This window comes from Pteropus medius, unplaced genomic scaffold (assembly GCF_902729225.1).
Source record: "Pteropus medius unplaced genomic scaffold, Ma_sr-lr_union100, whole genome shotgun sequence".
Classification (NCBI taxonomy): domain Eukaryota; kingdom Metazoa; phylum Chordata; class Mammalia; order Chiroptera; family Pteropodidae; genus Pteropus; species Pteropus medius.
Window position 1 is genome coordinate 8,037,756 of NW_024354500.1, and position 15,940 is coordinate 8,053,695.

A 15,940-nucleotide genomic window follows, 5' to 3' on the forward strand; every position below is an offset into this window, starting at 1 on the left:
GCGGGGCCGAGGCCGAGGGGAGGGGGTCGCGCCGGGGGCGGCGGAGCTGCGGCGGCGGCGGTGGCTGCAGCCGGAGACGGAGTGAGCCCGGCGGCCGCGGGCAGGCCCGGAGGGGACGGAGGCAGCGGACATGTCTCGCTACACGAGGCCCCCCAACACCTCCCTGTTCGTCAGGAACGTCGCGGACGCCACCAGGTGAGGCGCGGCCGCCGCAGGTCGCGGCGCGGGGGAGGGGCGGGGTAACGGCCGCAGCGCGCAGCCCGGCCGCGGCCCGGGGTCCGCCCGGCGCCTGCCCGGCGGCCGGGCGCGGGGCTTTCCGCGGGGCGCCTTCCCCGGGGCTGGCGTGAGCCCCTTGGCTGCCCGGGGCCTGGGCGAGACTCGCGCCCCCGCCCTCCCGGCCGGCGTTCCGCCAGGCGCGGCGCACAGCAGAGCAGAGCGCGGCGGCGCCGGGCCGGCCTTGCCGCGGCCCCCGCACCGCCCCTCCGGGGGCCCGCGGAGCGCGCCGCCGCGTCCCAGCAGCCGCGGTCCTTCCCGCCTCGGGCCGTGAGTGTTTCCGTGACAGCCGCTTTGTCGTCGGGCGCCGATAAAGCCTCGCGTCTTACCTGCTAGATGAAGAATTGGGGATGGTGATAATGTATTACAAGATAATGCGTACCTGGGGCCTTACTGTTTACTTTACCTTAGTCTGGCCTACTTACAGGTTGTGCTGGTTAAATTCATTTGTAACGCGGTTTACACTGTATACAAAGGATAACTTCAGTGAATGACATGTTTTTCTTTAAAGTTCTGAATACAGTATAAACGCCCATCTTAACTGTTTGCATGGACTTCCCTCGTCTTTTCTGTTCTCAGTCCATTTTCTCTCACTTTGAGAATTCTGTCTACATAGTACCTAAACATAGGAATAACTTCTTATAGCACTTTCTCCCTTACTAGGAGCCAGAGGAAATGACTGGGGAATGGGGACATTAATAGACATTTTCATTTCACTGGGCCAACTTAATTTACATCTCCCTCAACCTTTATAAGTGTGCAGTATTATCTTTCTTGCTATCCATAAGGGAAAGCTGAACCTCAGAGTTTTAATGACTTACCTGGTGGTTCGCAGCTACAGATATATTGGCGTCTTTGACTCCAGAGCTATCTGTTGTAATCATCATAATTTACCTTTGAGGAGTAAATGTTAAGGTTTTATTTGATCCCTGCTTTTATATATGTCACAACCACAGACCGAGTTAATATACCTTAATTAATATCCATTTCTTCTCTCAACCTGTTTAACAATACATTACATAGAAAACAAAATTTAAAATTTGGGTAAGGTAAAAAGAAATCCCCTCAGTTAAACAGAGCACTTGAATTCTGAATAAGCATCACATCTCTCCAGTTGGTCTACAAAAAAAGTGAGAAGTTTCCAATCCTAATGGCCACAGGGGCCAGCCAGGTTATCAGGCACAACTGGATGATGTAGACTGTAGCAAATGGAAAAGAACATGTGCCATCTAATAGAGACAGCTACTGCTACTAATTTCCAGCTGATACCTACCATGTAGACATTTGGACTTGTGGTGTCTTCTTGATTTTGAAAAGAAGTCAGAAACTTGTATTTTGTGTGTGTAAACTCAGTTTCAAAATATTAGCATTAAGTTGAATCATGAAATCCAATTCTTGAAGATTTAAGAGCTGTAAAATATTGGCAGTTTCATGTTTCAACACTTTAAAAAAATTATTTAAACATTGCAGGCCAAATTAAACATGACACAGGTGAAACATGACCTACAGGTGGCACATGACCTCTAATCTAGATAATCCACCACTGAGTAATTATGACTAATAATTGAGATTTATTGATCTCCTTTTCCATTTTTACATCACTTCCTAACACCACTACTAGGGGGCAGTCAAAATCTAGGAGGCTTGTATTAATGAAATAATAATTGCTAACAGTTTGTTGAGTACTTATTATGTGCCAGGCACTGTACTAAAAACGTTACACATATCTTATTAAATTTTTACAATAATCCTATAATATATGTTCTTTATTAATCTCATTTTACAGATAAGAAACCCAGGCTTCAGAGAGATTAAGTATCTTGCTTAAGATTGCACAGCTGCCAAGTAGTGTTATGAAAGTAGAATCACTCATATAACCTATATTAATAAGGTTTTTGGTACATGTTGGCATACAGTGTAGGTTAACTAGCAATATGACACCCAGACATTTTGAACTAGCTTTAACATTTAGGATGCTTATAAAGAAGATCATTGGGATAAATGTTAAACAGAGTATAAGATTATGTGTACAGTATGATTTCAGCTATATAAAGAAATGAAGGAAAAACTATACGTAGAAAATGAGCCTGGAAAGAAATCCATTTAAGTGGTTTTCTTTTTCCTGTTTTCAAATTTTATTTTCTAATGGAACAGAGTATGTCCAAATCCCAAATATAACATTCCCATTTTGAAGCATGATCTCATGTTTGATTGGGGAGCAAAGATCAACTACCTCCCTTGGACATACCTAGTAGCATTCTTCACAGTGTATATTGATTTTAACATGAATGGTGATGTAGAAAAAGCATTAAACGAAATTCAGCAAGATTCATGATAAAAAGTTTCAGCAAACTAGGACTAGAAGGGAACATCCTCAGCCTATGAAAAAGCTATAGCTAACATTCTTAATGGTTAAAACTGAATGCTTTCCAGTCCTAAGATCACAACAAAACAAGGATGCCCACTCTCATAACCTCCATTCACTGTTTTATTGTAGGTCCTGACCAGTGCGGCAAGGCAAGAAAAGTAAAAGACGTAAAATTGTAAAGATAGAAGTAAAACCTATCCTTATTCATAGGTGACATGTTTGTTTACATAAACCCGTAGTAACTAATAATGAGTTTTCATTATTAGTTTAGCACAACTGAAACTCTTCATTGGTGGGGAAATCTTATTTATATATATTAACAGCAAACAATTGAAAATAATAAAATTTTTCTTTAATTTCCCTTTGTATCAAAAGACATACTTAGGAATAGTTTAACAAAAAAAATGTAAGAACCTTTGTCCTGAAAACCACAATGTATTACCAAGAGAAATTAAAGAAGACCAACATAAATTGATAGATATACCATGTTCTTGGATTGGAAGACAAAATATTGTTTTCAGTTCTCTCCCAAATTGATTATATTACAGATTCAAGCCATTCCTGATCAAAGGCTTTCTAAAAAATAGAAACTGACAAGTTAATTCTACTAATGAAAGGCAAGATAATAGCCAAAATTACCTTAAAAAATGTTATGGAAGCTAGAAGACTTTAGTACCTGACTTAAAGACTTACTGTAAAGATACAATAATTGAAACAGTGTGATATTGGCCTAAGGATGGACAAATAGATCAATAGAACAGAATAGAGAGTCTATAAATCTACACTATATAGAGTTAGTTGATTTTGACAAAGGCACCAAAGCAATCTAGTGGAAAAAGGAAAGTCGTTTTGAATGATGCTGAACAAATGGATATCTATTTAGGGAAAAAAATGAACTATAAGCTCTACCTCATATGATTTGAGCTGGATCATCAGTTGAAATATAAAAGATAAGACTGTAATTTTTTTAGAAGAAAACAGAATATCTTTATGACCTGGGGATAGGCAAAAATTTCTTATAGGACCCAAGAGAGCAGTTACCATAAAAGAAAAAGAAATATTGTTAAATTAGATTCCACCAAAATTAAACTTTCTTTTCATTAAAAAATACCATTAAGAAAGTAAATAGGCAAGCGAAAGACTCAGAAAAAGTAGTCACAAAGTATAAATCTGACAAAGGACTTTTTAAAGACTATATAAAGAACTTTTACAATTCTATAATAAACATTAAAAATGGGCAGAAAAACTCAGACACTTCACAAAAAAGAGTATACAAAAGCCCAGTTAACAAACATGTTCGGCATCATTTGTCATTAGGGAAATGCAAATTAAAATCATTGTAAAACTATGATGAGATTCCTCTTAACAACCACCTGAATGGTTAAAATTAAAAAGATTGACAACACCAAGTGCTGACAAAGTTTAGCACAATTGAAACTCTTCATTGGTGGGGTATAAAATGGTACAACCACTTGGCAGAACTCTTTGGCAGTTTCATAAAAGTTAAATATATATACATCCTCTTTAACCCAGACATTCTACTCCTAGGTATTAACAAAAAATAAATGACTCATCAGCATGAAAAGACGTTGCACCTCACTAGTCATTAGGTAAATTAAAACAATTAGGTACCCATTCACTTTTTATCCTTTAGAATGGCAAGGATTAAAAGTTGTTAATTGATGAGGTAGAGTTTAGGGATTCCTATGCTTGTTTGGAGGAGTGTAAGCTGACTTGGCTGCTTTGGAGAATGTGTAGTGAAGCTGAAGATGTGCATACTCTGTCTCACCAATTGCATTGTTAGTGGTACATCCCAGAGAACTCTAGCAGAGATCTAGGAAGCACTTGTATTGTAATGTACAGTGTAGCATGTTCATCCACAGAAAGATGGGTAAATTGTGGCTTTTTCATAACCACACCAATACAGAGTTAAAATGAGTGAACTAGAGCTACATAGAGAAATCTCAAAGAAGGAAAAGGCAAAGTGCAAAATTATACAAATAGTCTTATACTATTTATATAAAATTTGATATATAAAAACATTTATGGATATATGCATTTGCAGTAAAAATATAAAGTTATGCAGAAAATTGGTGAACACAAATGATTGTTTCTAAAGTAGAAAGATATAATGTCTAAATTTCCAAAAAATTAAAAAAATTAAAAATTATGGCAAATAGGACAAGTATTGAGACATAATAAATCTTGGTGGATACATGGATGTTTGTTTTATTCTCTGTACTTTTCTGAATAGATCAGAATAGATCACAACCAATACAAAAATAAAACAACAGCCAACAGGTGAGGGAGTGGAGACAATGAATGGGAGCCAGCTTTTTGAGATTAGTTCCTTCAGATCCCTGTGCCCTCTTGGCTTCTGTGACGCCAAGCCTCTGTGACACATATTGCTCCAGCCTTCTTTATAAGATCTAGGATCCTTTTCCTATCAGCCACGCACATTTGGTTGGTAGGGTTGATTGCCTCAGATAACACTCATTTGAATTCTAGCTTTGCTACTGGTTGTATGTACCTCTGGAAGGTAACTTCTCTTACTGTCAGTCGTCTTAACTGTTAAATGGTAACAATAATGTGTTTTTCACTCATTAATACAGCAAACATATTGAGTCACTACTGTGTGCCATGCAACTATGATAGGTACTGCAGTATTACACTGGTGAATACACCTGCTTCAGAAGTGATTCTCAATCCTGACTCACAGAATTGCCTATAAAGCCCTTTAAAAAATTAGTAATAACTGGGACTTGTCATGAGAAATACTAATTAGGTCCGGGGCTAACGCATCAGACTGGAGTGCCTATTTCTATAACATTCCTTTCACAAATGATTCTAATATTCAGAAATGGTTTAGCATCTTTATCCCCATAGTCTGTTTTATGGGAGCAGCTATTGTGTTTTTCTTGTTCTCTGCCATGTCCTTAGAGCCTGGCCCATTATAGGTGCTCGATAACCATTTGTTGAATGAATAAATAAGAAAAAGACATTGTCACTGCCCTCTAAAGGTAATAGTCCCTTGGGGAATGTAGACAAACATGTTATAGTGAGTATTAAATGACTTAAAAATAATTACTGCCTGGTGTATAGTGGTACTTAGTTGAATCTTTATGTAATCATTCCTAAATCCACATCTCTAGTGTTAGTCACTGATTTCTAATCTTGAGAGGAAAGTAAAATTAATATAATTTGTATAATCACAATTTTTAGTTGCTTACAGAATTCTTATTGATGTTCTCCCATTACCTCAAATTTGGCATTTCTAAACCTGAAAGCTTCTTTTGTCTGTCTCTTCTCTCTTTAACTCTCTTTTTCAGCTGTCTAATTTTTGTCATTGACAACCATTTTTCTTCTATTTGTTCTAAACTAGAGGCTTTGCAGTCTTCTTTGAGGCTTTTTTTTTCCTGTACAATGTTTTGAAGTACTCATTTCTTCTGAGCCATGTTTTCTGCTCATACCTTGATGCTGCATCTCTTAAGATCTCCATGAGGCAGTACAGTGTAGTGGTTCATAATACAGACTAGTATCAGACTGGGAGTTGAATTGCAGCACTGTCACTTGCTGGCTCAGTGACCTTAGGTGAGTTCATCTGTGCCCTCTTCTGTAAACAACCATAGGGTTATTGTGAGAATTAAGTGGTCTTAAGGTGAACAGTGGCTAGCATGTAAATGCACTATAACTGTCAGATGTTAATGCTAAGTATTTTGTCTCCTCAGTTAAATTGTAGCTCCATGAAAACAAACATACTATGTATTTCTTTGGTAATCCTCTTTAATACTTGTTACACTAGAAGTCCTATAGGAGGCTCAAAAATACTTGTCAGTTTTGAGAATATGGTAGTTATTTTGCTTTACGTTTAATAATATTTTTCTTTGAAACCTGAGAAATAATTTTAGGATTTCTTTAGAATCCGATTCTTGCCATCTAAGAACAAAATTAATATAAACATGAAATTATAGTGGAGCAGAAAAATGTGTTCCTGATAAAGTAGTTAATAGAAGTCTTCACATTGACAGTTAAAAAATCTTATGATAGGAATAACTTTCAAAGGCGGATGTGCTGGGTCAGTGTTCCCCAACCTGACTAAGCATAACAGCCACCTGAAGTCCTTGTGAAAATACAGATTTCCATCCCCTAATCCGGACTTCTTGAATCAGACTCTCCAGAAGTGAGGCCTGATATTTGGGTATTTTTTTTCCTTCTTTTCTAAACCCTGGACGAGTCTTATGAGAGACAGTTTTAGATAAAGCTAGTTTAGATAATGTACTTTCTTTTGAGATTTCAACTGGATTTCTGTAGGCAAATTATTTTAATCCAGCTATTCATATTTCTTTGCCTTATTTCTAAAACACTTCAGGCCTGAGGACTTGCGCCGTGAGTTTGGTCGATATGGCCCTATAGTAGACGTTTACATTCCACTTGACTTCTACACCCGTCGCCCAAGAGGATTTGCTTATGTTCAATATCCTTTATTTTACTGTGTGTGAATATACTACATATACGTGCATATACATATATGTATACAGGAGCATATGTTATGAGATTAATATTGCCTAATTAAATGTGTTTATTTCTTTATCTCAGAAAATCTAAAGCAGTCCACAGTAGCTGGCAAGCGCCCCCCAGTTTGAACCAACCTGTTAGCTAGAATCCAAGCATAAACCGAGCAGGCAAGACAAAAGGCACCTAAAGTTCAAGCATCAAGGAGTAAAGAGGGAGGGTGGACACAGATATAAAGACCTGGAAGAGGGGAAGTCTTTATCAAGCAAAAGACAAAGCCAACACCAGGTTGAGACTTCGGCTTTCCTACATTTACTCAGAGTTCCAGAGTCAAAGCCAAGTCTGATTTTGTTGGTTCTGCGTCTCTTATAAAGTCCATCTTGCAAGCCTTAAAGAGTAAAGTTCAAGGTTCAAGATCAAGTGACATTGAGGTAATTGCAGTCTCATTTTGTATTGCATTTCTTCAGCTTTTTCTGTTTTCAATTAAAAAAAAACAGTGAACAATCTCCTGAAATACAGCTATTCAGTCATTTTATATAGCTTATTTTCATTTTAGTTAGGTTTAATATATAATTTATATAGATAAGGGAGTTTAGTAAGGGTACTACAAACCAATATATGTAATTACAGATATTTGCAGATTGCTTTTGTGTTTCTTTTGTGAAGGTTAAAAGGTAAATATCATTTTTAAAGAACTAAATCAGTTTTAAAAATGTTTTAGCTCACTCATGTGTGTTTTGTTTATAATAATTTTTCCTAAATGTCATAATTAAAAACTTTTAATTAAAGAGTAATTTTAATCTTTTACGTGAAAGAAGGGAGTGAGTCCTAAACAGTTTCTTTTATAATACTAGCCAATGTTGGACTTACTTTTTTCTCATAACATGTTTGAAATTATATAGGTATACTGCAACTACACTGATGTATACATTAAAAGTATAGTTGCAAAAAAAAAAAATAGTTTCATGTTTGTTTCTGTTCTTTTTATTTTTAGATTCACTCTTCTAAGTCATAATGGGACATTTGTTTTCATAACGAAAGTGGGTTTTTTTTCCTGGTTATTCATATTGGAGATATGAGCTTAGTTACTTGAACTTGTTTTTCCTATTAATTTCATGTCACATAAATAATTCTTTTAAAATAATATTTTTGCTTGATATCTGATGTTCAAAGTGTCCTTAACAGCTAGTCATATTTGAAGATGTTCGTGATGCTGAAGATGCTCTTTATAACCTCAATAGAAAGTGGGTATGTGGCCGTCAAATTGAAATACAGTTTGCACAAGGTGATCGCAAAAGTAAGTGTCACTAAACATTAGAGCTTGTTTATTCAGCAGAGTTTCAGCAATGGTAGATTTTTTTGTTTGTTTAAAATTCTGACAGTAGTACTATTTGAGCAGCTGTTATTGAAGTTTTCAAGTGATGAATTTATAAGTCTTGCACTTCATATTCTAGCACCAGGCCAAATGAAATCAAAAGAACGTCACCCTTGCTCTCCAAGTGATCATAGGAGATCAAGAAGCCCTAGCCAAAGGAGAACTCGAAGTAGAAGTTCTTCATGGGGAAGAAATAGGAGGAGGTCTGATAGCCTTAAAGAGTGAGTACAAAATACAAGAAAATTGAAAACTTAATTTTCTACTTTTTCTGGAAAGCATTTTAAAGAGTTTTCAAAAACATGCCACCAGAATCATTTTGTTTAGTATACATAAAGAATCATCTTTTGTAGAAAGATTAATTTGGGTTTATTGGGTATCTTCCATTGTTTTTATTTAAACTTTTTAATAGAAATATAATATATACTGAAGTAAAAGCAAAAAATTAAAAATATACTTGACAAAGGAGAAACTTTAAATAAATAAAATTTTCCTAAATGAACCCAACATTAAGAATGTAGAGTTTTGGTAATTAAAAACTCATAAGAAATATAATCACTTGTGAATGGATGACTAAATTTGATGTAAATCAATATCTTTATAAAAGGTAAGTTATCTTCCAGAGTAAATTCCAAGTATGTAGTATTGTAGGAAGAAGACATAAAAATAGTAAATTTTTTCAGAAGAAAATATTTCTGAGTTATCTATTTTGCTAGCCAGGAGTTGTTTGTGTTAGAATAATAGTAAATTACAATGGAAATTAATTACTTGAAGTTATTTAAACAATACTGAAATTGTATTAGCATCCTGAATTCTTAAACACTTGTACTATTTATCTTAAGTTTTAATGCTGTAATTTTTTCATAGGCATGTCGAATTTTAAGGTGAATTCTGTTCTTAAAGAATTATCAGCATTTACGGTAGTATCCTCTTTCTGTGAGTAACAAAAGAGTTAGTTCCCCTGGCCCACATGTAGTATACCTAAGCTATATAGGTCCATTAGCTTCAAATCCAAAATGATCACCAGGGCTGCTCACTTTCACTCCAATCCCTCCATTCCTTAACTCTAAGAGCCTAGACAAGAAAAAGCTCAAAACAGGATATATGTACCAGAACTGGAGAGAGAGAGTCTTTGCTCCAAGTCCTTTGTTCTAGAAACAAGACTCCGAAGTGGCCTGGCTCCAATCCCTCCAGCCAAGTGGAAGGAAAAGGTAGGAGAGAACCACATCCACATTCTATGATTATTTAATATCTAAGAATCCTGATTGCCACAAAATATCTTAGAGCCCTACATGTCAGAATCTCACATGTCAGATCAGTACCTCTTACTGGGTATGCTTTGATTTTTGGCCCATCTTTAGGAAGGCATGAAGGTGGGAGAAAGCCTTAAGCTCCTTTAAAAGCCAGAAGAACCCAGGTCAGGATTGAACCATTACCAAGATTGGTGAAGAAATACTTAGAAACAGTCATATTCTGGAACTTCATCCTTTCTATCATACTTTCTCTGATAGTGTAAGAATATAAACCTTCCGTGCATCTGTGGAGAATAGTCCAGCTTGTCCCATGGCCAAGGGATTTTCCCTTTGGTTATTTGAGATTTAGACTCTGGAATACAGTTTCTGTACTCAAATACGAAATTGTATTTATAGAACTTAAAATGTAGAACAAATTAAGATTTAAAAAAATTTTACATGCCTTGTGTGTGGGAAAATCATACCGATACTTACTGACGTTACTTGAATTTTATATTTATATACTGTCATGTATACTATACATATGTAGACTGTAAACTATACATGTGTAGTTTACCATAAGTTTAGTGTGCTGTGGATGGACATATAAAACGAAAGGTCTATATATCAAAGATCAAAGTAGATGTAATATTGTGCCTAAAGCAGCACTGTCTTAACCTTACTGAATAATATCCACTGCTCTTGATAGAAAGATGTAGTTTGAAAAAAAAAAAATTGCCCATTTGATTCATTAAAAATATAAGTTGTTTCCAGTTGCATTAGACCCTTAGTTAACCAATTTTTCTCCTGATGGATCTAAAAAAGGTGATACTCATATCATTTTCTGCCTTTTACTGGAGATAAAGTATAATACTTGGCTGGAGGAAAAAAAAACAACAAAATGTCTGCTAATTGTCCCAGATCATCATGGAATTAGGAATAGAAAGAACCATATCTTGCAAGACAACGCTTTTGTGCTTTGTATTAGTTATAAGATCATTGCTTAACTTCCCTGACCTTAGTTTTTTTTGTGTGTAAAATTGTATTATAGAGAATGTAAACCTTATCTAGTTCTCAAGGTATTTTTGAAGATCAGACTGTGTGTGTGTGTGTGTGTGAGAGAGAATGACTATATATGAACTTAACGCTATAAGTATATACAGTATATATGGTATTACTTTGGACTAAAAAGAGGTCTCTTTTTTTTGCCTTCAGTGGATGTGGAAAAAAGAACTAGTTCATTGTTATCACTAGACTATGAGCTCTTTGAGGAGCAAGGACTTTTGTCTTATTTGTGCTTATATCCCCTGTACATAGTAATAGCCCCCAGCTCATAATAGGTATTCCATAAATCTTTGTAGAATTTATATGTCAATGAATGTGTATATATTTCTAAATATTCCTGAAGAATGTTAAAATAGCATCCATTTTTTTTTCCATGTTAGATATTTTTCAAAGACAGTTTTTTCATTTATTTCTACAGCTATGTACTACAGACCTGAAATTTAATAATTTCTAAAAGATTGCTTTTATTTCAGAATATATTCTTGATCAATATATTTATACTTTCCAGTGCTCTTTATTCCTTTCTGTCCTTCCATGCTTCTATCTGGGGTTATTTTCTTTCAGCCTAAAATTTTTTTAGTATTTCTTATAGTACAGGTCTGTTGGCAATGAATTCCTTAGCTTCTGCTTGTCTGAAACATCTTCATTTTATATTCATTTTTGAAGGATAATTTTGCTTGGGATAGATTTCCAGATTGGCGGGGACTTTTCCCCTTTTTCTTTCTTTAATAATATCATTCCATTTTTTTTTCTGATGTCCATAGTCAGATGGCATCCCTCATGTTGCTCCTTTGAAGGTAATGTGTTTTTTATTCCCTAGCAGATTTTCAGATTTTTCTCTTTGACTTTGCTTTTCAACAATTTCATTGTGATATGCCACTATCTGGGGTTTAGTGACCTTCTTGAAATTGCGAATTGATGCCTTTCAGTACTTTTGGAAAATTCTAGGACATTATCTCTTCAAATATTGCTTTCACCTAGATATTCAGTTTTTCCTTTTGGCCATGTGACTATTTCACATACCTTGTATGCTCTGTTCTGGATTTCCGAAAATTCCTTTTCTCTTACTGTGTTTCAGTATAACGTTTTTCTAATAATTTTTCAGTTCAGTTCACTATTTCTTTTGTTGTAGCTAGACTGCTGTTAAAGCTATCCAGTGACTTTAATGTCAGATATCATATATTTTCAATTCTGAAATGTCCATTTATTTCTTTTTATAAATTCCAAAATTCTTTTGAAATTCTCCATCTTTTTCATCTGCTTTGTCTTTTTCTCTTATGTTTTTTAACATATTAGTCATAGTAATTTTTTAAATTCCTGTCTGAATAATACCAATATCCAGATTGCTTTGCATCTTTCTTTTATTTGTCTTCGTTTTTAATCATTTTAACCTGTTTTTCACATACCTAAAATTTTTCTTTATTGGATATTGGACATTGTTAATGAAAATTGTAGAAGCTTTCCATGATAGTCGTCCTCCAAAGAAAGTTGTTTTCTTCTAGCAGGCAAAGTATTGGCAGATCACCTTGATGCTGTCAAGGCTTGGTTTGAGGCATTGTTAAGGCTAATCTGTTAAAGGTTTACACTTATTCTTGGGGCATGGCCCTTACCTGTAGGACATGGTCTCTCTGGGTTCTTAATTAAAAGCCTGAGTTGTTACTCAAGCTCCTGACCTTTTGGGGGCTTGAACTTCAGCTTCTGTACCCAGCATTATGTGTCTGATCATATTTCAGCTCAAGTTATTGAATCTTCCAGTTGCTGCTTTTTGCTGACCCCTTGGGAGGGGTCTTATCTTCTGCATGCACAGCTTAGAAGATAATGGCTTGAAAATTTGTAGACAGATTTTAGGTTTCTGGAGTTTTTTTGTTTGTTTTGTTTTGTTTTTTGTCTGGAAATCTCTGTCTCTGGGATTTTACCTCTCAAGTCTCAGCCATTTTGGTAGCCCTGAATTCTCACCTCTGTCTCTTCAACTTAGTCAAATAGCCATTTTCTGGTTGGTCTCAATTTCCCCATGCTGGCATTAGGAAAATTGTCTGAGTAAAAGAGCCACAGATTCTAACTTCTCAAGTTTTGCTTGTGTTGGTTATTCTCCAGTGCCTTCAAACAGTTGTCTTACAAATGTTGTCTAGCTTTTTATATGGCTGTTTTCTGTGGGAAGATTAGTACAAACTGCTCTGTCATGGCAGAACTCAGAAGTCCTGCATCTAGGTTTTCTTTTGTTTTTATAAGCATTATTTGATAAACTTCAAATAATTATTTTCTTTTTTTTTTCCTTCAGATTCGCATACCTCTTAGGAGTTGTGTAACTTAGACTCAGTATGCAGAGCATTTTTTAGAACTGATCCATGTCATAAGATATATCTAGTAAAGTAAAAATCTTTTGGTTATATATTCTAATATAACAAATATTACAAACTTGTTATGGCTGAATCAAAAGCATGCATAATAAAATCAGAATTGTTTCTTTTAACTTATCCAATAAAAACATAACCAATATTATGTAAAGTATATAATTTCCTGCAAGTGTTGTTTCCTAATCTACTAACTATTTTTGTATGAAATACATACTCTAACATTGTGGATGTTTGCAGGTCTCGACACAGGCGATTTTCTTATAGCCAGTCTAAATCTCGCTCCAAATCACTACCAAGGCGGTCTACCTCAGCAAGGCAGTCAAGAACTCCAAGGAGGAATTCTGGTTCTAGAGGACGGTCCAGGTCCAAGTCCTTACAAAAAAGGTCCAAGTCAATAGGAAAATCACAATCAAGTTCACCTCAAAAGCAAACTAGCTCAGGAACAAAATCAAGATCACATGGAAGACATTCTGACTCCATAGCAAGATCCCCATGTAAATCTCCCAAAGGGTATGCTAATTCTGAAACTAAAGCCCAAACAGCAAAACACTCTCATTTTCGATCGTATTCCAGATCTCGGAGTTATCGTCATAAAAACAGTTGGTGAACAACAACAGAAGAGTGTTAGGTAGTCTTTCATATAAGTTATTAAATCTCTCATTATGTTAAATAAAAATTCTTCAAGGCTTACAGAAAATGTGAGTTGATATTAGTTATTTTGGGCATGTGCAAAAAAATAAAATCTCTAGCTTTGGGTTAATAAAGATTTGGTCTTAATTTAAGGGCCCACACCACAAATTATGTGTTTGATGTCACCATTTTATGGACCATTTTTGTTTACATTGTGGCAGAAGGGTACTTTTCAAAGAAAGTGGGTAAAATGGAACTAACTTAGAAAATTCTGGTTGATAGTATAGTAGTTCCCCTCTTATCCATGGGGATATTGTCCAAGACCTCCAGTGGATGCCTGAAACTGCAGATTGTAATGAACTGTATATATACTGTTTTTTTCTATACATATCCTATGATAACATTTATAAATTAGGCACAGTAAGAGATTAACAATGACAATAATAAAATAGAACAGTTATACTATAATAAAAGTTATCTGAATATACTACAATAAAAGTTATCTGAATGTGGTCTCAAAATATCAAACTACTCACCCTTGTGAAAAAGTGAAATGATTACAATGCTTACATGATGAGATGAAGTGAGGTAATCAGAACTGTATGCAATTTAAAACTTATGAATTGTTTATTTCTGGAAACTTCCACTTGATATTTTTGGACTACAGTTGACTGTGGGTAACAAACTGGAAAGTGAAACCATGGAAAAGAGGGGAATACTGTATTGGTGGTAATAATACCTTTTACAAAAATATTTTTTACCTTAAAGCACTTTTATGTAAAAAGTAATTATGACTGTATAATTGGATAGGGCAGATTTAAACTATTTGACACCTTATGTCTCTTTTTGTGTCTTCTGTTTAAACTTGGGCCAATTCTTGGTGGATGTTAGTTCATATTACAAAATTCTGACATTCCCCAAAGTTGAATTTATAGAGAGATAAAGCATTCAAAAGATAGATTCTCTCTTGAGCTTAAAAGTTTTATTTTTATTGGGTGGAACAGTACAGATAACGCCGACATTAAATTGTATCCTGTACTATGTTCATTCACTTAAAACATCAAAACGTTTTTAAAAATACTGAATTTTGAATGGTTTGAGATTATAAAAATTGTGTGCAACACTCATAGTCCAAAAATATTCATATTAAGCCTTATACATTTGAAGAGTGGTACATTTTGTATAAAAAAAATCATTTTATACCATTATTTCTACATGCCTAGCTTTCATCTGCTTTTTTTCTTTTTAGAGCTCTAGCTTAAGACTTTAGATTGTATAGAATAAGTCATCACTTTTGAAAGTGTTTAGTACCTTGTATTAAGAAACTCAAGACTGCATTCTCAAAAAACAGCTTCGTGCAGTATTTGGACTTAATTACACTGCCCTTCATTTTTTAAACCAAATAACTTTATTGCTATTTGCTTTTGTAGTTGTTAAACCTGAGTTTCTTTAAAATGTGTTTGTAGTTTGTTTTTCAGAGGGTTTTGGTAGTATTTGTGATAAATATTATTACAGGGGATATATTTATAGAGTCCTACTTGTGTATCTTGTTGAATTATATTGAAAATTAAAGTTTTCAGCCCATACAGTTAATATTTGTATCTAGAGTGCTTAAGAAAAAAATCTGTCTTATATTTTTAGCATATAGGAGCCAGTGTTGCTTCTATTTCTTTTGAATACAAATTCCAGTTTTCTTTGCATTTTAGATCATATGTGTAAGAAACAACTTTACAAAATAATTTATATACTGGTAATATTGGGGCAAGTCCATAAGTTCACATACACTGTACTTTCTGAATAGTTTCTCTAATCACAGCAAAATTTATTTCAAAACTACAACTCTTTGAATTGTTCCGCTGTAATAAAACTTAATTATAAAATTACGTGGTACTATTGAAAATTTAAAAGATAGTTTGAAGAAAACGACAAATATTAATAGTAATTTTTTATACTTTCTAAATGTTTGGGCTTACACACACATATGCAGTCATTCCAAATACTAACTAGGAATTAATAGTGTCTTTACTCTTCATTTAATCATTGTCTTAGTAATAAGTCCATAAGGCATTGTTTCTAAACATGCTTAATCTTTTGACTTACCTCTGGTTTGGTTTTACACTGTACTCCGTAGGCC

General features: G+C 35.0%; 1 protein-coding gene across 5 annotated transcripts; it reads left to right on the forward strand.

The window, feature by feature from the left end:
* Positions 1-13: 13 nt before the first annotated feature.
* SRSF12 (serine and arginine rich splicing factor 12) lies at positions 14-15,689 on the forward strand. 5 transcript variants are annotated; one of them, XM_039853303.1, is made up of 5 exons: positions 14-195; positions 7,011-7,115; positions 8,347-8,450; positions 8,608-8,749; positions 9,393-9,448. In XM_039853303.1, the coding sequence occupies exons 1-5, from the start codon at positions 131-133 to the stop codon at positions 9,406-9,408; spliced, it is 432 nt and encodes a 143-aa protein (XP_039709237.1). In that variant the 5' UTR covers positions 14-130; the 3' UTR covers positions 9,409-9,448. The 5 variants fall into 5 exon arrangements, with proteins under 5 accessions (XP_039709237.1, XP_039709234.1, XP_039709235.1 ...); XM_039853300.1 differs by lacking the exon at positions 9,393-9,448 and adding an exon at positions 13,414-15,689 and having other exon boundaries at positions 24-195; XM_039853301.1 differs by lacking the exons at positions 7,011-7,115; positions 9,393-9,448 and adding exons at positions 7,238-7,584; positions 13,414-15,689 and having other exon boundaries at positions 41-195; positions 8,327-8,450.
* Positions 15,690-15,940: the final 251 nt, after the last annotated feature.